The 21,123-nt window shown below is 42.1% G+C and overlaps 1 protein-coding gene across 2 annotated transcripts in view; it reads right to left on the reverse strand.

Annotated features, from left to right (window-relative positions):
- LOC129811003 (rab GTPase-activating protein 1-like) overlaps positions 1–21,123 on the reverse strand; it is a 164,643-nt gene that overhangs the window by 25,273 nt on the left and 118,247 nt on the right. For both annotated transcript variants that reach the window (XM_055862075.1, XM_055862077.1), the window contains exons 15-18: positions 17,870–17,944; positions 15,112–15,237; positions 11,886–12,029; positions 9,661–9,702 (exon numbers count right to left, since the gene is read on the reverse strand). In XM_055862075.1, the coding sequence (XP_055718050.1) occupies positions 9,661–9,702; positions 11,886–12,029; positions 15,112–15,237; positions 17,870–17,944 (387 nt within the window). The remainder of the gene's footprint in view (positions 1–9,660; positions 9,703–11,885; positions 12,030–15,111; positions 15,238–17,869; positions 17,945–21,123) is intronic.

Raw genomic sequence — 21,123 nt, forward strand, 5'->3', positions numbered from 1 at the left:
ACTCTACCCACGCCCTCAAATATACACTTTTATCGCCATCCTCATGGTATCTCCCTTTTTCATATACAATCTCTCACACACACAGACACACATACACACACGTTATTGGCATGAAAGCACTACTCTGCTGTTGCCGGAGGCTTTGTAAAATCAAACAGACTGTAATAGGGGTATCATCCCAGAGGAGAGACTGTGTAGAGACAGTGTATCAGCTCAAACAGAAGGAGCTACGACCATAGCCCTCCCAGTAGCTGCTAGTTCACGTCACACATGCTTTCTTCCCACAAAGCACTTTCTCTTTCATCTCCCTCTCTCTCTTCTGTTGTCTTTTCCTCTATCACTCTCTCCCTCGCTCTCTCTTTTATTGCTCTCATTAATAGCGAAGACATCCACCTCTCCATCACTCCCTCTCTAAATGTCCCTTTCCACCCGAGGGTGTGATGTAGTGTGAAGAGAAGGATACAGTAGGTTTCTGTGGACCTGACTGTTATCCTCACTGAAACCCATTTCCCCTCTGAGTGATTCAACGGAATCACATGGGAAAGTCACATTCGCAGTGCAATCATGACCAGCTAAGAAAATCGAACTCAAACAAGCCACTCTAGCTTTATTTGCAGGTTTAATGGCAAGCTTCTCAAATAGAGACCATTGTACATTCCAAAATCATTTACATAGTCCATCTTAAAAAAACGAAACAATATCCAACCAATTGAGTGTCGTTCTTTGTCGTCAACATACACGCAACCTGCATCCGTCAGAAATAGCAGAGCATTCGCAGTACGCTGATACAAAGGGGAGATTGGTCTTTGCGATGCCCTGGCACTACGGTGATGAATGAAAGGAGAAACGCAGCACCGTGCATCCCTACATGCTCCTTGATTCTAGAACAACATTGTGCAGCATCAACTTGGCCTAAATCGCAGTGAAATATTGCCAATTGAAATCAACGTGACCTCCTTAAGATCCCGGCATGATACGGATAGCTCGGCAATGCCATTCCTATCCCAACACTCGTGGTGGCATCAACACAAGTAGAGTGGTACCATCATAAACGGATCTGCTAACAATATAGTATTTAGCCGATTTAGCGCATCATTCGATATCCTGATTTGTTGTTTCATTGTATTTCGCCACTATAGTTGAAGGGGAACAAAATGTACAAAAAATAATAATATTTCATTGTTCGTAAAATGTAATGAGATTGATACTAGATTCATGATATTATCTAAGCTTCATAAAACACTTTTATTCAGAGCATGTGGCAGGAAATATTAAAATGTTTTGCACTGGAAAACTACAAATATTGTTTGGATATTATATACAGGTTAGTTGAGGGGTGAAATGAATATGCATAGGTAATAAACAGCAAGTAGCACCATTGTAAAAAACTAATGGGGGGGGTCAATGTAAATAGTCGGGTGATATGGTGAATGGGTGATAAATGGGTGATAAAATGGTGTTGTCGTGCCCTCTTCACAACTGTCTTGGTGTGCTTAGACCATACCAGTTTGTTGGTGATGTGGACACCAAGGAAACTGAAATTCTCTGCCCCCTTTTCCAGTAGGTCACAATCAGCTCCTTCGTCTTGATCACGTTGAGGGAGAGATTGTTGTCCTGGCACCACACTGCCAGGTCATTGACCTCCTCACTATAGGCTGTCTCATCTCACTGTTATGTCGTCAGGAAACGTAATGGTGTTGGAGTCGTGCTTGGCCACGCAGTCGTGGGTGAACAGGGAGTACAGGAGGGAACTAAGCATGCAACCCTGAGGGCCCCCGTGTTGAGGACCTGTGTGGCAGATGTGTTGCTGCCTACCTTTACCACCTGGGGGCGGCCCATCAGGAAGTCCAGGATCCAGTTGCAGAGGGCGGTGTTTAGTCCCAGGGTCCTTAGCTTAGTGATGAGCTTTGTGGGTACTATGGTGTTGAACGCTGAGCTGTAGTCAATGAACAGCATTCTCACATAGACGTTCCTTTTGTCCAAGTGGGAAAGGGCAGTGTGGAGTGCGATTGAGATAGCGTCATCGGTGGATCTGTTGGGGCGGTATGCGAATTGGAGTGGGTTTAGGGTTTCTGGGCTGATGGTGTTGATGTGAGCCATGACCAGGCTTTCAAAGCACTTCATGGCTACCAACGTGAGTGCTACGGGGTGGTAGTCATTTAGGCAGGTTATCTTCACTTTCTTGGGCACAGGGACTATGGTGGTCTGCTTGAAACATGTAGGTATTACAGACTTGGTCAGGGAGAGGTTGAAAATGTCAGTGAAGACACTTGCCAGTTGGCCCGCGCATGCTCTGAGTACCCGTCCTGGTAATCTGTCTGGCCCCGCGGCCTTGTGAATGTCGACGACCTGTTTAAAGGTCTTGCTCACATCGGCTTCGGAGAGTGTAATCACACAGTCATCCGGAACAGCTGGTGCTCTCATGCATGCTTCAGTGATGCTTGCCTCGAAGCAAGCATACAAAAGGTATTTTTGCTCGTCTAGTAGGCTCGCGTCTCTGGGCAGACTAGTGGCTGGGTTTCCCTTTGCAGACCGTAATAGTTTGCAAGCCCTGCCACATCGTTGAGCATCAGAGCCGGTGTAGAAGGATTCAATCTTAGTCCTGTATTGACGCTTTGCCTGTTTGATGGTTTATCTGAGGCAAAGCAGGATTTCTTTTAAGCGTCCGGATTGGTGTCCCGCTCCTTGAAGGCGGCAGCTCTAGCCTTTAGCTCAGTGTGGACGTTGCCTTTAGTTTTTGCTTGTAAGCAGGAATCAGGGGGATATAATTATGGTCAGATTTGTCAAATGTAGGGCGAGGGAGAGCTTTGTATGTGTCTCTGTGTGTGGAGTAAAAGTGGTCAAGTTTATTTTTCTCCTGTGGTTGCACGTATTATGCTTGTAGAAATTAGGTAAATTGGTTAAAGTTCCCGGCCACTAGGAGTGTCACTTCTGGATGAGCATTTATTTGTTTGCTTATGGCCTTATACAGCTCGTTGAGTGCGATCTTAGTACCAGCATCAGTTTTGGTGGTAAATATACGGCTACTAAAAATATAAATGAATACTCTCTTGGTAGATAGTGTGGTCTACAGCTTATTATGAGGTACTCTACCTCAGGCGAGCAATACCATGAGACTTCCTTAATATTAGACATCGTGCAACAGCTGTTATCGACAAATAGACACACACCCCTCGTCTTCCAAGACGTAGATGTTCTGTCCTGCCGATGCACGGAAAACCCAGCCAACTGTATATTATCTGTGTCGTCGTTCAGCCACGACTTGGTGAAACATAATATATTACAGTTTTTAATGTCCCGTTGGTAAGATAGTCTTGAACGGAGATCATCCAGTTTATTCTCCAGTGATTGCACGTTGGCCAATAGAACGGATGGTAGAGGCAGGTTACCCACTCGCCGACAAATTCTCACAAGGCACCCCGATCTCCGCCCCCTGTATTTCTGTCTGTTCTTCGACAAAAATGACGGGGATTTGGGCCTGGTCTTGTATATCATTTGCGTCGGACTCATTAAAGAAAAAATATCCGTCCAGTTCGAGGTGAGTAATCGCTGTTCTGATATCCAGAAGCTCTTTTCGGTCAAAAAAGACGTTAGCAGCAATATTATGTACAAAATAAGTAATAATGCAAAAAAACACACAAAATAGCAGTTGGTTAGGAGCCCATAAAACGGCAGCCATCCCCTCCGGCGCCATAGTACTATTTAACAGGTGGAGATAGGTGGGATGGGCTGTGAGTAGCTGGGATTAAAAGCTAGACAGGACCCAAAACAACATATATCATGTACAGCTGAAGTCGGAAGTTTACATACACTTAGGTTGGAGTCATTAAAACTCGTTTTTCAACCACTCCACAAATTTCTTGTTAACAAACTATAGTTTTGGCAAGTCAGTTAGGACATCTACATTGTGCATGACAACTAATTGTTCCAACAATTGTTTACAGACAGATTATTTCACTTATATATCACAATTCCAGTGGGTCAGAAGTTTATATACACTAAGTTGGCTGTGCCTTTAAATAGCTTTGAAAATTCCAGAAAATTATGTCATGGCTTTAGAAGCTTCTGATAGGCTAATTGACATAATTTTAGTCAATTGGAGGTGTACCTGTGGATGTATTTCAAGGCCTACCTTCAAACTCAGTGCCTCTTTGCTTGACATCATGGGAAAATCAAAAGACCTGTACAAAATATTGTAGACCTCCACAAGTCTGGTTCATCCTTGGGAGCAATTTCCAAATGCCTAAAGGTACCACGTTCATCTGAACAAACAATAGTGCGCAAGTATAAACACCATGGGACCACGCAGCCGTCATACCGCTCAGGAAGGAGACGCATTCTGTCTCCTAGAGATGAACGTACTTTGCTGTGAAAAGTGCAAATCAATCCAATGAACAACAGCAAAATACATTGTAAAGATCCTGGAGGAAACAGGTAGAAAAGTATCTCTATTCACAGTAAAACGAGTCCTATATCGACATAACCTGAAAGGCCGCTCAGCAAGGAAGAGGCCACTGCTCCAAAACCGCCACAAAAAAGCCAGAATACAGTTTGGAACTGCACATGGGGACAAAGATCGTATTTTTGGAGAAATGTCCTCTGGTCTGATGAAACAAAAATATAACTGTTTGGCCAGAATGACCATCGTTATGTTTGCAAGCCGAAGAACACCATCCCAACCGTGAAGCACGGGGGTGGCAGCATCATGTTGTGAGGCTGCTTTGCTGCAGGAGGGTCTGGTGCACTTCACAAAATAGATGGCATGAGGGAGGAAAATCATGAGGGAGGAAAATGATGTGGATATATTGAAGCAACATCTCAAGACATCAGTCAGGAAGTTAAAGCTTGGTCACAAATGGGTCTTCCAAATGGACAATGACCCCAAGCATACTTCCAAAGTTGGTACAAAAGGGCTTAAGGACAACAAAGTCAAGTTATTGGAGTGGCCATCACAAAGCCCTGACCTCAATCCTATAGAAAATTTGGGGCAGAACTGAAAAAGCATGTGCGAGCAAGGAGGCCTACAAACCTGACTCAGTTACACCAGCTCTGTCAGGAGGAATGGGCCAAAATTCACCCAACTTATTGTGGGAATCTTTTGGAAGGCTACCAGAAACGTTTCACCCAAGTTAAACAATTTAAAGGCAATGCTACCAAATACTAATTGAGTGTATGTAAACTTCTGACCCACTGGGAATGTGATGAAAGAAATAAAAGCTGAAATAAATCATTCTCTCTACTATTATTCTGACATTTCACATTCTTAAAATAAAGTGGTAATCCTAACTGACCTAAGACAGGGAATTTTTACTAAGATTAAATGTCAGGAATTGTGAAAAACTGAGTTTAAATGTATTTGGCTACGGTGTATGTAAACTTCCGACTTCAACTGTATATCGTATATGTCTGAGTACCTTTTAATGTGCAATGTGTATATCAAACAACATTTATGTCACGTAATACTGTGTATAAAAGTACCATGTTGGTGAAATATTAGAATAATGTACAGTGCATTCAAGAAATATTCAGATCGCTTGACTTTTTCCACATTTCGTCACGTTACAGCCTTATTCTAAAATGTATTGAATTCTTTGTTTTTCTCATCAATCTACACACAATACCAAAGCAAAAACAGTAAAAAAAAAAAATACATTTTTGCAATTTAAAAATTTAAACTGAAATTATTGAGAAACTTGGTTTTTGCTCCGACATACACTGTCAAATGTGGGACCTTATATAGACAGGTGTGTGCATTTTCCAATCATGTCCAATCAATTGAATTTACCACAGGTGGCCTCAAATCAAGTTGTGGAAACATCAAGGATGATCAAGGGATTTCTAAAAACCTGTTTTTGCTTTGTCATTATGGGGTGTGTAGATCGATGAGGAAAATATTTTATTTTGTCAATTTTAGAATAAGGCAACAAAATGTGGAAAAAGTCCAGGGGTCTGAATATTTTCCCGAATGCATTGTCTACGTCTCATCTCCCCCCTGCAGTACAGTCTATGGACTGCAGAGGGAGACATATGCAAACTATTCCACTTTCTCACACCACATTCCTCCATATTCTAGCCAATTACATCATATACTGACTGACATAGCAGACACTCCTTCCATGCATTTACTCTGTATTACTCAACATTGCAGATAAGTGTTTCAGTGAAAAGGTTACTAAATAAGAGAGTGGTTGGGAATCCGTATCTTGAGTCTGATCTACCAATTAGTTAGGATTTGGGGCTGGGTGAACTAATCCTAGGTCTGTAGTTAAGAGCAACTTCTACCTTTGTTTAACTAGGCAAGTCAGTTCATAACAAATTCTTATTTACAATGACGGCTTAGGAACAGTGGGTTAACTGCCTTGTTCAGGGGCAGAACGACAGATTTTTACCTTGTCAGCTCGGGGATTCGATTTAGAAACTTTTCGGTTACTGGCCCAACGCTCTAACCACTAGGCTACCTGCTGCCCCATATGAACCTTAGCACCGTGTCAATCTTGGAGGTCAAAAAATCTTCTCAGAGTGCTGAGGTAGGATCAGGTCTTCTTTGAACACTGTGTTAACAAACCTCCAAACGAGCTTCAATGCCATACAACACTCCTTCCGTGGCCTCCAACTGCTCATAAACGCTAGTAAAACCAAATGCATGCTTTTCAACCGTTCACTGCCTGCACCCGCCCGCCCGACTAGCATCACTACTCTGGACGGTTCTGACCTAGAATACGTGGACAACTACAAATACCTAGGTGTCTGGCTAGACTGTAAACTCTCCTTCCAGACTCATATCAAACATCTCCAATCCAAAATCAAATCTAGAATCGGCTTTCTATTTCGCAACAAAGCCTCCTTCACTCACGCCGCCAAACTTACCCTAGTAAAACTGACCGATCCTCGACTTCGGCGATGTCATTTACAAAATAGCTTCCAATACTCTACTCAGCAAATTGGATATAGTCTATCACAGTGCCATCCATTTTGTTACCATAGCCCCTTATACCACCCACCACTGCGACCTGTATGCTCTAGTCGGCTGGCCCTCGCTACATATTCGTCGCCAGACCCACTGGCTCCAGGTCATCTATAAGTCTATGCTAGGTAAAGCTCCGCCTTATCTCAGCTCACTGGTCACGATAACACCCACCCGTAGCACACGCTCCAGCAGGTATAACTCACTGGTTATTGTTATTGACTGTATGCTTGTTTATTCCATGTGTAACTCTGTGTTGTTGTTTCTGTCTGACTGCTTTGCTTTATCTTGGCCAGGTCGCCTGTTAAATAAAGGTGGGGGGGAAAAAAGGTCCCCCTGTCCATATAATCTTATTCATTGCGATCTAAAAGGCAAAATCCAATAAAATTGTATTTGTCACATGCTTGGTAAATAGGTGTAGATTCACTTTTGAAATGCTTACGTACAGGCCCTTCCCAACAATGCAGAGAAAAATAGAGGAACAATAACGAATAATAAATACACAATGAGTAACGATAACGTGGCTATATACAGGGGGCACCAGTACTGTGTAAAAGTGCAGGGGTACGAGTTAATTGAGGTAGACATGTACATATAGGTAGGGATAGAGTGACTAGGCAACAGGATAGATAATAAACGGTAGCAGCAGTGTATTGCATCATTTGACCGCATCGATAATGACCTAACCTGTGTCCCATAACGTACCTACATTCCATACAGAACCAGGCTAATAAAAGACTAAGCATCTTTCAAATTAGCATTATATATACACACACAAGTGCCAATTGAAAGCTACTTGCCCAAATGAAAATAATAGTGGCCTTTGGAAGCGGATGATGCGTGCATCATTTAAGTGTTATCTTTAATTTGCGGGCTGAGCAAGTAGCCTATAATGACCTACCCTCCATACACAAATAATGACATTTTAACTTGCCAATATCATTATTGATTTTTGGAGGGGAGAAGAACCTTTGCGCAATCTCAAAACGGGTATTTTTGTTAGCGATTTTGAACAGCCAGTTGTAGGGCCATATAAAATGTTCTAAGGCCACAGCAATGTTTAAACCAAATCAAGAGTCCACTTTTGAGGTCTGGGAACAATAAAACGGAGGGTGTCGTTGACCTTTAATTCAACTGTGCACCTAGCAAGAGACGTTGTTTGGCTAGCAGTGTTTTTGTACTGTACAATGTAGGCTACATGTGATGGCAAAACTAATGCCCCACAATTGATAGAAATCATCTTGATTTCATTCTGCCAGGTAGGCCTACTTTGCAGTCAACATTTAATGAGAACTGTTCATTCAAATAGCGCATGATTGGCTAAATTGTGCATCTCAAAGATTCAACCAAGAATTCGGACTAAACATTTTGAATACCTGGTCTGCATACCCAATAATGTTTGAATACATTATCACTGGGAACCTTGCGACCAATAAAAAATTTGGTGTCGCGCTGCCAAGTCAAAGGGTCGCAAACAATGATCCCTCTAACTGCTCACGGTCGCGCACTTCATACAGGACTGCCGTGCAGAAGTAATGCCATGCTGCACAGAGACGCAAGAGATTGAACTTCACTGAGTTCGCCCCATTAGTTTGCACCATATACATCAACGTTTTTTTCTGTGAACGAATCAAGAGTATATCAACCCCTTTTCAATGCAACAAAACAAAAGTAACTTTGCAAGATTGAGTCTGTGATTTTGTTGTAGGCAGAGCCAGACCGTATGGAGTAGAATTCTATTGGTGGGGGTAGCCCTCGTACGGTCTTTCAATCAGATCAGAGCGCAGAGCAACCCGTGTGCACATTTGTTGATATTCTTTGCTAGATAGCGAGTTATTAGGACAGTTATAGATAAGTATAGGTCAGAAATGGAGAGTTACTGCTTCATACAAGAGCACAAAACGTGTAGGCTACATTTCAAGCTCGTTGAAAAGCCAGTCAGGTAAAAAGCTTATGTCTTAAGTAAAGGGGCAGTGTTGAATATTGAAACAGGCTTGAATATGAAAATAAGCCAATAGGCAGAGAGGTAACATTGTCTACTTCTCTGTATGGTAATTATTTTATTTTGTAAAGTGGTTTCTTGCATCATTCAACAGAATACAATGCAATTTACCCATGGTGTTACAGACCAAGTAAAAAAGCATTAGTGTCAAGTCCTTCATAACGTAAAAACGTTTTTAAAAGTCTCATGCAATGTAGGCCTGCATGGAACACCACATATAGGCTACTATAGGCTATTTCATAGAAATCAAAAGCTATTTCCATGTGAAAATGTTAGTGGATTTGCTCCATTGGTTTTGTTGGCAGGCCTACAAATGCTCAAATAGCCTATTGGCTACTGTCTAAAACTGTAAGGGTTGCCTGTTGCCTCACTATTCACTGTAAACGCCGGAAGTTGCACAAAATTCTCACAATGTTCAAGTTTCCGCTCACAAGACCTAAACCCCCCCCCCCCAACCCCCTCCCCCCCGAAAATGGTCGCAAATGCCAGTGTTTTGGTCGCAGTTTTGAGCCCTGACTCAAAACACCGACTCCAGAGACTCTTTGTGAATACAGGCCCAGGTCTAGGTCTCTGAGTTGTGTGTGCTTCATACAATACCATTACAGAATTTGTCTGTCATTTAAAAATAAAAAAAAATCCAAGGAATTGACTGGAACCCCAGTAAATGAACCAAAGTAAAGGAAGTCAATCACACCTTGAGAAGAGCCAGCGCCACATTGAAGATGATGTTCAGGCCCTGGGGAAGAGAAGAAGATGATTATATCGTTGATTGTCACAGGACATGTTCTCTACACACAGAGAGAGAGAGAGAAAGAGCTCGGGCCGTCACCTAAACACATCCGTCACACACCGGTGTAAGAAAAGGCATGGATCAAGGGTCATCTCATCGACTGTCTTCATATCAACGTCAACGGCGTTACCCTTTAATACGTCATGCCAATAAACCAGTAAATGTTAAGGTTTTCTTGTTATAGACTTAATAAAGGTTCAAATGATCTTCAACATGAAAGACTCCTTCTAATAAAGACTTATGAAACTGCCGCGCAGCTTTCGTGTTAAGAGCTACGAAAAAGACCACACTGAAAAACAATGACATAATGATACTTGTGCCAGTGGAATGCATGTGTTGCCATCAACCCATCTATCTGCCATCAAGCCATCTATCTAGTGAAGCAAGACAGTCCCTCTCACAGACAGGTGGGGCTGCATCATGGCCACAGAGTGACAGGCAGATGGACAAATTAATGAATGACACACAGAGACAGAGCGAGAGGGGGGAGAGAGAAATTGTAAGAAGGAGTAAGAGACAAGAGTCACAGACTAACAGATAAAGACAGAAGGAGAAAGGAAGAGTGTGACAGAAAGTGAGAAAGAGGGAGAGAGCTAGCAAAAAAGAGGAGTGAGGCAGAGCAAGCGAAACAGAGAGAGAGGGTGAGAGAGGATGAGAGAGCGTGGATGCTGAAGTCAGCTCCGCATGGGAACACCTGTCTCCATCGCTCCGACACCCCGTTCACATGGCAACACTGGGCTAAAAATATCTCCCCTGCTCTATAAATAACTGAGGAAAGGGCCTCTCTTTCTCCCTCTCTTCCCCTCCCCTTCCATCTCTCACTTTCTTTCTCAAAAGGCTCTAGGTGGCGCTGGGGTGTCAGGGAGTCAGAGAGATAGAGGGCGGGAGTGTGGTGTGTGGACTGAGTGAGTGAGTGAGTGTGTGTGTGGAGTGCGTATGTGAGTGAGTGGGTGATTGTGTGAGTGAGTGGGTGATTGTGTGTGTGGAGTGAGTGAGTGTGTGTGTGTGAGAGAACACAGTCTCACATGCAGCGTGCCAAACTAAGCTGGAGTCAAACTGAGTCAGCAAGTGTGAGAGGTTTTAATATAGAGGAGAAACACACAGTCAGGCGCACTTGCACACACACCTCGCACGACACAGACACACCTTGAGACACACAAACAAACAACTCGCACCACACACAGGCACGGATACATAGAGAGCGAGAGAGAGAGAGGTGTGGAGAAATGAAAGGGAAGACAACACAGGAGCACACAATCAAAGGAGGAGAGAGAGAGAGAGCGAGAGAGAGAGAGAGAGCGAGCGAGAGAAAAAGGAGTGAAAAGTGACAATGACAACAAAGAAATCAGATCGAGGCATGGGTAAAGCCAAAAACAATAAGAAAGGGACACCACTTTAGAGAAAAACATATAGAAATAAAGAGAGACAGAGGTATGGAGATGGAGAGAAAGAGAGAAATATTAGAGGGAGGCAGAGAAGAGAGAGAAGCAGATACTCATCACACGGCTCAATGGCTGAGAAACGCCAAGGAAACTATTAATTGTTTTGCCCGGGGGCCGAGAGAGGGTGGGAGAGAAGGATGAAAGGAGAGAGGAGGAGAACAGGAAAAAGAGAGAATCACAGCAAGAGAGAGAGGGTGATGAAAAAGGGAGGAGAAGAAGTGAGACAATCACAGAGAAAGAGAGAAAGGTCACAAGCGTCCCTTTTCTACTGTGGTACCAGGCTTACAGGAGGGCTGAGAAGAGAAGCAGGCAGAGAGTATACTACTATCTTGAGGGGCTTCTGGGGATTTTGATGGGGTCTATTGTGCTAGAATGGTGTTCTCACTTCTCATGGTCATTATTGCTCCAAAGGAGACATTGGCTGTAAGGAGATACAAAAAGGCGGGTGAATAGTGAAGAGTTGTTCAAGGCCCAGGGTGGTCGATGGAAGGGTAAGTTCAGTGCTTACCAACAGCAGCTTGGGTTAGGAGTAAGGTTAGGGTGAGACCCAGTGTTGGGGTTAACAGTAGGGTTAAGGTAAGAGCCAGTGTTGAAGTTAGGACTAGGACCAGTATTGGGTAAGTGTTGGGGTTAGGCGTAGTGTTAAAATTACATTCAGTGTTGGGTCAACGTTGTCAAACTTCTTACCTCACACAGTAGCAGGTCGGTGATGTGGAAGACCATGCAGAGGGGGAACTTGGCGGTGAAGAGTGTGAGGAACCACTGAGACGCATACATGTGGGCCTCCAGGCTCAGCTCCTGGAAGTGGGACCACAGGTCTGGGAGCTGCTCCTAGAGATAGGAGGACAAGGAGAGAGTTCATTGCACAGTACCGAGTACACAAAACATTAAGAGCATGACAGACTGACCAGGTGAAAGCTACGATCCCTTATTGATGTCACTTGCTAAATCCACTTTGAATCAGTGTAGATGAAGGGGAGGAGACGGGTTAAAATATTTTTTTTAAAGCCTTGAGACAATTGAGACATGGATTGTGTATGTGTGCCATTCAGAGGGTGAATGGACAAGACAAAAAGATTTAAGCGCTTTTGAACGGGGGTATGATAGTAGGTGCCAGGCACATCAATTTTTGTCAAGAACTGCAACGCTGCTGGGTTTTTCACGCTCAACAGTTTCCCGTGTGTATCTAGAATGGTCCACCACCCAAAGGACATCCAGCCAATTTGACACAAAAAAAACTGTTGGAAGTATTGTGGTCAACATGGGCCAGCATTGAGGCTGTTCTGAGGGCAAAAGGGGGTATAAGTAAGAGTATATCACATAGAGAGGAAAAAGTACTATATGTCAGTCAATCAATCAATGAGAGAGAAGAGAGAGAGAGCGAGAGAGTTAAATGCCATGCCGAGCGTAGCTACGTCCGGCTTTGGGATCAGATTTTAAACCTGATTTGATGCTTCATTATGATGGTTCCTAGGCAGCGCCAGTTACTAGGCTGTTACAGTCCTCGTGGCAGTTCTAAACTTTGCGAGGCATGTCACTTCTCCCATCACGTCGCAAAGACCAAGGTCCATCACTATGCATGCACGTTTTCTTAACCACACCTGGATGTATCCATAACGAATGACCTGGATGTATCCGTAAAGAATGACCTGGATGTATCCATAACGAATGACCTGGATGTATCCATAACGAATGACCTGGATGTATCCGTAACGAATGACCTGGATGTATCCATAACGAATGACCTGGATGTATCCATAACGAATGACCTGGATGTATCCATAACGAATGACCTGGATGTATCCATAACGAATGACCTGGATGTATCCATAACGAATGACCTGGATGTATCCATAACGAATGACCTGGATGTATCCGTAAAGAATGACCTGGATGTATCCATAACGAATGACCTGGATGTATCCATAACGAATGACCTGGATGTATCCATAAAGAATGACCTGGATGGATCCATAAAGAATGACCTGGATGGATCCATAACGAATGACCTGGATGTATCCGTAAAGAATGACCTGGATGTATCCGTAAAGAATGACCTGGATGTATCCGTAAAGAATGACCTGGATGTATCCGTAAAGAATGACCTGGATGGATCCATAAAGAATGACCTGGATGAACCCATAAAGAATGACCTGGATGGATCCATAAAGAATGACCTGGCTGGATCCTTAAAGAATTACTGTGGTAATAAATATTGCTGAATGACAAAAACATCGCAATAATAGGCTAACATATTTTAAGACATATTTTCAAATTGTTGCTTAACGAAACTCCCAAAGTCCTCCAACAATACATTCTAAGCAATAATAGCCATGTGTGGTCAACGAGATGATAATTTCAGCACCGTTTGGATTGGGACAGCATGGGGACTTGTCTTGATAAATCAATGTCAGATTTTTGTGTTCACTGAATCTCCATTTAGACATTTGGTTACAATTAGAGAGGGGAAATGTTAGCTAGCTAAGTTGAGGTGAGTATTCATCATCAGTCTAGTTTTTTCATCTATTAGCAGGACGGATTAGAACATTTAGCTAGGATGTTATGTAGCGTAGTAGTCGATGATTTTACTCTTCACTCGCATAGTAGTCTAGGCCTGCTCCCCGACCAAAAGACTGTGACTTGTCAGATAATTAATCAATGTGATTTTGTTTCACTGAATCTCTGTATATTTTGTTAATTGATCTCTTGTTGGGCAAATAAGTGGCGGTGCAACTCTATTTGTTTACTCATCTATCACTGATCAGAAACATTTAGCATGCTAATCATGCTAAGTGTGTGTCTGTCAGCTTCTGCGTGTTTGTGTGTGTTTGTGTATGTTCAGTCGTGCACATTCGTGTACCAAACACTTCTTCATCAACTCAAACACAAAGCCAATAACACTTCAGAACCCAGCCCAGTGTGAAAATCTTGGGTGGAAATGTAACAAGAAAATGTAAGAAGAGCAGGGTTGGAGGAAACTGTGAGTATGTCCCAAATGACACACTATTCCCGAGATCAGGGGTAGGCAACCCTGGTCCTGGAGGGCTGCAGGCACTTCACGTTTTGATGTAACTGACCTGGAAGACCAGGTGTGTTGAATTTAGGCAAATCACTGAACTGATCAATTAGCTTAGTTAGTTGGTTGGTTAGTCAGGTGTGGTGCCTAGTTGGACCAACATCCTGCAGTACCTGCGTCACTCCAGGAACAGGGTTGCCTACCTCTGCCCTAGATAGTTGGATGCAGACACTCTTTGCTGTGAACACTGGCTTCCTTCCATCTGTATGCCAACCCTTAGCGATCAATTCTCATACTCCTTAGCCTTGGGTGCTTGTCAATACTAACCCAGTGCAGCTTGGTGCTGAAAAAAGCCTACTTAGGAGGCTAAAGTGGATTTCTGAACAAAATTAAACTCCAATTCAACGCACTTACAAGAATAGAGTCAGTCAGTGTTCCTAATAAGGTGCATCGACCTCTCTCAAATAAAAGTGAAAGTCACCTGGGAAAATAGTACTTTAATAAAGTATTTGGTTTTAAATATACTGAAGTATCAAAAGTAAATGTAATTGCTAAAATAAACTTAAGTAGTAAAAGTAAAAGTATAAATAATTTCAAATTCCTTATAACAAACCGGACGGCACCATTTTTGTGTTTAAAACAAATGTATTCACGGATAGCCAGGGGAACACTCCTACTCTCTGACATAGGTGTCAGGGAAAATGTATGGAGTAAAAAGTACTTTATTTTCTTTAGGAATATAGGGAAGCAAAAGTAAAAGTAGTCCAACATTTTTTTTTTTTTAAGTACAGATACCCCATAAAACTACGTAAGTAGTACTTTAAAGTATTTTTACTTAAGTACTTTACACCACTGTGCTGATGACGTGCGCACATACACCAAGATAAGAATGCTAACCTGAAGCAGTCGTTCTAGCTGGTAGAACTTGCAGTGCAGGTCCTCAAAGTTCTTCTTGTAGAGCTCCCTCAGGCCATACTCATACATGATCTTCACCAGCACACAGAATGCCTGCTCCTCAGGCATCTACAGCCACAGGACAAACAGAACCAGAGGAGGGTTAGCTAGAATATGAACAGAGGGATGACAGAAGATGTGTGAGAAACGGGAGGTCAAGTTGTTTCCTTCTATTCCTTGATTTGAGAGATGTCAACGTAAAAAAAGAAGAGGGGATGTACAGTACCAGTCAAAAGTTTGGACACACCCACTCATTCAAGGGCATTTCTTTATTTTTTTTACTATTTTCAAATTTGTAGAATAATAGAAGACATCAATACTATGAATTAACACATATGGAATCATGTAGTAACCAAAAAAGTGTTAAACAAATCAAAATATATGTTACATTTTATATTCTTCGAAGTAGCCACCCTTTGCCTTGACAGCTTTGCACACTCTTGGCATTCTCTCAACCAGCTTCACCTGCAATGCTTTTCCAACAGTCTTGAAGGAGTTCCCACATATGCTGAGCACTTGTTGGCTGCTTTTCCTTCACTCTGCGGTCCAATTCATCCCAAACCATCTCAATTGGGTTGAGTTCAGGTGATTGTGGAAGACAGGTCATATGATGCAGCACTCCATCACTCAGTAGCCCTTACACAGCCTGGAGGTGTGTTTTGGGTCATTGTCCTATTGAAAAACAAATTATAGTCCCACTAAGCGCATACCAGATGGGATGGCGTATCATTGCAGAATGCTGTGGTAGCCATGCTGGTTAAGTGTGCCTTAAATTCTACATAATCACTGACAGTGTCACCAGCAAAGCACCCCCACACCATCACACCTCTTCTTCCATGCTTCACGATGGGAACCACACATGCAGAGATCATCCGTTCACCTACTCTGCGTCTCACAAAGACACGGCGGTTGGAACCCCAAATCACAAATTTGGACTCATCAGACCAAAGGACAGATTTCCACCAGTCTAATGTCCATTGCTCATGTTGTGGCCCAAGCAAGTCTCTTCTTCTTATTGGTGTCCTTTATTAGTGGTTTCTTTGCAGCAATTTGACTATGAAGGCCTGATTCACGCAGTCTCCTCTGAACAGTTGATGTTGAGATGTGTCTGTTACTTGAACTCTGTGAAGCATTTATTTGGGGTGCAATTTCTGAGGCTGGTAACTCGAATGAACGTATCCTCTGCAACAGAGGTAACTCTGGGTCTTCCTTTCCTGTGGCGGTCCTCATGAGAGCCAGTTTCATCATAGCGCTTGATGGTTTTTGCGACTGCACTTCAAGAAATGTCAAAGTTCTTGAAATGTTCATGATTGACTGACTTTCACGTCTTAAAGTAACGATGGACTGTCGTTTCTCTTTGCTTATTTGAGCTGTTCTTGTCATAATATGGACTTGGTCTTTTACCAAATAGGGCTATCTTCTGTATACCACCCTACCTTGTCACAACACAACTGATTGGCTCAAACGCATTAAGAAGGAACAAAATTCTACAAATTAACTTTTAAAAAGGCACACCTGTTAATTTAAAAGCATTCCAGGTGACTACCTCATGAAGCTGGTTGAGAGAATGCCAAGAGTATGCAAAGCTGTCATCGAGGCAAAGGGTGGCTACTTTGAAGAATCTCAAATATAAAATATATTTTGATTTGTTTAACACGTTTTAGGTTACTACAATGTAGAAAATAGTAAAAAATAAATAATAATCCTGGAATGAGTAGGTGTATCCAAACTTTTGACTGGTACTGTAGTTAAGATAAATATAAATGTCGACATTTAATCTCTAAGGCTTTTCTCAATAAACAATGCACTGCCACAAACATAAGTAGGATAAATTCTTGGTGGAATTTATTGTCACTTGAAAGTGTTGTCTATCTGTGGATTAAGAGGGACGTTTCCTCCAAACATTCTTTGTCCCACTTGGGAAGAGTTGGGAGACGGTTGGAGCAAAAGAGGAGAGTGAGAGAGGGACTTAAACAGAAAGGAGGATGAGGTGTGTGAGTAAGAGAAGCAAGGTGAGAATCTGGTGGGTTTGAAAAAAAGCCAGAAAGTGGGAGTGTCAGTGTGAAATACACGGGGTGTGATTATGTCCACCCCCCTCTTTAATGTGTGAGAGAGCGAGAGCAAAAGAGAGAATGTGCGTGAGAGAAATACACCCACCCACACAGAGCAGTGGGTATTTAATCTGGGTGACAGTGTGTGTGTCCTGGGCTGAGACAGGCGCAGCCATTAATATTCCTGACACTTCCCCTGCCTCCCAAAGGGGATCTCCCCCCCTCTTCTCCCTCCATTTCTTCTTTATTACTCATCCTCTCTGCACTTGTCCCTCTCCACATTTCTCAATCCATCTCTTTCTCTCTCCCCCTCCTTCCCACTCTCACGTCGTCTCTCCTTCACCCCTCTCTCTTTTTTCCAGTCATCCTCCTGTCAGATTTACTGGCCTGTTGTTGACTTATTCACTCCTCCCTCAGCTCAACCAAAACGTTCCTTCATTCCCTGTCCATTGTTCTCACTGTCAGTCCTAATACAGGCTGTTAATAAGTGCACTCAGCATAAGTGCAATATTTTCACAGAGCCAATTCAACACTTAAAAAAAAATGGTCTGTGTAGATTTTTGTTGGAACTGTTTGGTTTGTTTGGGTAGACTTCAGTCTCAACTCGTCTCTGTGGTTCCATAGACGTTGACATTTGATCCCCCACATACATGCAGTAGTAGTACAGCAGCCAGGAAAGACTGTCCCTGACAGTAGCCAATCTCCTCATCGTAGACTGAATAGGCCTGGAACACAGAGCGGAGAGGGGACAGTGTTAGGCAATAGGTACTTCATATCAAACAATGAACAAGAAATGGTGCGTGCGTGCGTGCGTGTTTGTGTAGCATGCATGTAACATACTGAACAAGTTATTTGTAAAAATGTGACACTAAATGTTTACTGTAAATTCCCAAATCTCTGACACTCAACAGGCATTTCAGTGTTTCAGAGAGAAAGTCCTTTTGACATGTTAAGGTGTCCTGTTTGTTGTTTGTGTTTTCAACTTGCTCAAGCTCTGCAGTTTCACAGTTCTAGACAAAAACAGAGTATACGAAACATTAAGAACGCCTTAATAATATTGAGTTGTACCCCCCCTTTTGCCCTCAGAACAGCCTCAATTTGTCGGGGCATGGACTCTACAAGGTGTCGAAAGTGTTCCACAGGGATGCTGGCCCATGTTGACTCCAATTCTTAACATGTTGTGTCAAGTTGGCTGGCTGTCCTTTGGGTGGTGGACCATTTTTCATACACACGGGAAATGTGAAAAACCCAGAAGCGTTGCAGTTCTTGACACAAACTGGTGCGCCTGGCACCTACTACCATACCCGTTCAAAGGCACTTAAATCTTTTGTCTTGCCAATTCACCCTCTGAATGGCACACATACACAATCCATGTCTCAATTGTCTCAATGATTAAACATCCTTCTTTAACCTGCCTCCTCCCATTCAACTACACTGATAGAAATAAATCAACATTTTCAAATGAATAGATTTGGTAGACATTGCCATTATTTTGACCTCCCCACAGTTCATTGGAAGAGGAGTGTAGAGTGTAAAGTAACATACTGTGCCTTCAAAAAGTATTCACACCCCTTGACTTTTTCCACATTTTGTTGTGTTTCAACGTGGCATTAAAACGTATTTAATTGTAATTTCTTGCCAACGATCTACACAAAATACTCTAATGTCAAAGTGTACGAAACATTCAAAAAAAATTAAAACAAAATATGAAAAATTAACACTAATATATCTAGATTTCATAAGTATTCCACCCTATGAGTTAATACATGTTAGAATCACCTTTGACAGCGATAACAGCTGTGAGTCTTTCTGGGTAAGTCTCTAAGAGCCTTGCACAGCTGGATTGTACAATATCAAGAAACATTCTTTAAAAAGATATTCAAGCTATGTCAAGTTGGTTGTTGATCATTGCTAGACAGCCCTTTTCAAGTCTTGCCATTGATTTTCAAGCCGATTTAAGTCAAAACTGTAACTAGGCCACTCAGGAAAATTCAATGTAGTCTTGGTAAGCATCTCAAGTATATATTTGGCCATGTGTTTTAGGTTATTGTCCTGCTGAAAGGTGAATGAGTATCCCAGTGTCTGCTGTAAAGCAGACTGAACAAGTTTTCCTCTAGGACTTTAACTGCGCTTAGCTCTATTCCGTTTGTTTTTATTCTTAAACTCCCTAGTCCTTGCCGATGACAAGCATACTCATAACATGATGCAGCCACCACCACGCTTGAAAATATAAAGAGTGGTACTCAGTGATGTATTGGATTTGCCCCAAACATAAGTCTTTGTATTTCATTTCTTTGGAACAGGATGCATGTTTTGGAATAGTTTTATTCTGTACAGGCTTTCTTTTCGCTCTGTCAATTAGGTTAGTATTGTGGAGTAACTACAATGTTGTTGATCCTCAGTTATCTCCTATCACAGAAATTAAACTAACTGTTAAAGTAACCATTGGCCTCATGGTGAAATCCCTGAGCGGTTTCCTTCCACTCCGGCAACTGAGTTATTAAGGATGCCTGTATCTTTGTAGTGACTGGGTGTATTGATACACCATCCAAAGGTTAATTAATAACTTCACCATGCTCAAAGGGATATTCAATATCTGCTTTTATTTTTTTTACCCATCTACCAACAGGTGCCCTTTTTTGTGAGGCATTGGAAAACATCCCTAGTCTTTGTGGTTGAATCTGTGTTTGAAATTCACTGCTCGACTGAGGGAAATTACAGAAAATTGTATGAGTGGGGTGCAGAGATGAGGTAGTCCTTCAAAAATCATGTTAAACACTATTATTGCACGCAGAGAGTTATACTTATACGACTTCAGCACATTTTTACGCCTGAACATTTGTTTCACAGCAAATGTGAAACAAGTCAAGGGGTGTGAATAGTTTCTGAAGGCACTGTAGTCTATTAGAAAGGTAATGGTACTGTATGTTGGCGACGTAGAGAAAATGTTGCTGTTGTTGAGCTGAGAGAAAATGCCATTTTGAAAATAATTTCCACCAATTCAATACAGTTTGGCATGGAGCTGAGAGACAATTTAGCAGTTTTAAAGCTAATTTCCTGCAATTCTATGCATTTTGCCATGGTTTATGTTGTGTTCCTCTGCTCAAACAAAGTATTTTTAATACATTTGCAAACATTTCTAAAAACCTGTTTTCCCTTTGTCATCCCTTCACATGTTTTATTTAATCAATTTGAGAGTAAGGCTGTAACGTAACAAAATGTGGAAAAAGTCAAGATGTCTGAATACTTTCCGAATGGACTGTATATATTTCAATATATATTTTCTGCATGCTTTCTATCTGGTTTTGGTTGTTTAAGTTGATAGTGAAACTGTTCTTCCATCTCAAAAAATTAACATTTAGACGGCCAGCCTAAGAATTTTTTATACAGAAAAAATACCTATAATTATCTCCATTGAATGTAATTTCAGCCATATTAACCGGATAGTTAGATTTTGGTAATGAAGTCTTATCTTTTTCCCCCCAGTCAGATGAACAGGAACAGCTAGGATGCCAACTGTTCCTTCAGACTTCCAGTCATTGCACTAACACTAGTTAGCATTGGCTCGTGAAACTACCTCTAACTTACTGGACACAGAGAAAGAAACATAAAATGCTATCCAAGATCGTATTATGTTGCAGCTAGCGATATTAAAAATAATAATAAATAATATAAAATCTTTTTTTTTTTTTTTTTACATTCATAATCAGACCCCCAGGAGTACCCAGTTCAAAAATCTCTGGCCTGGACTATATAGTAAAACCAGCTGTCACACTGATAGTACATGTTGAGTTGGGAGATGAACAGCATAGAAAGCATATTTCCTGAGGAGACGGCCTTGGCCCTCCCGTTTCTTGCTGAAACCCTTTCGGGACTGTCTTTGCCTGAGCGACTTTAACCTGTT

The sequence above is a fragment of the Salvelinus fontinalis genome, chromosome 14 (genome assembly GCF_029448725.1).
Source record: "Salvelinus fontinalis isolate EN_2023a chromosome 14, ASM2944872v1, whole genome shotgun sequence".
Taxonomy (NCBI): Eukaryota; Metazoa; Chordata; class Actinopteri; order Salmoniformes; family Salmonidae; genus Salvelinus; species Salvelinus fontinalis.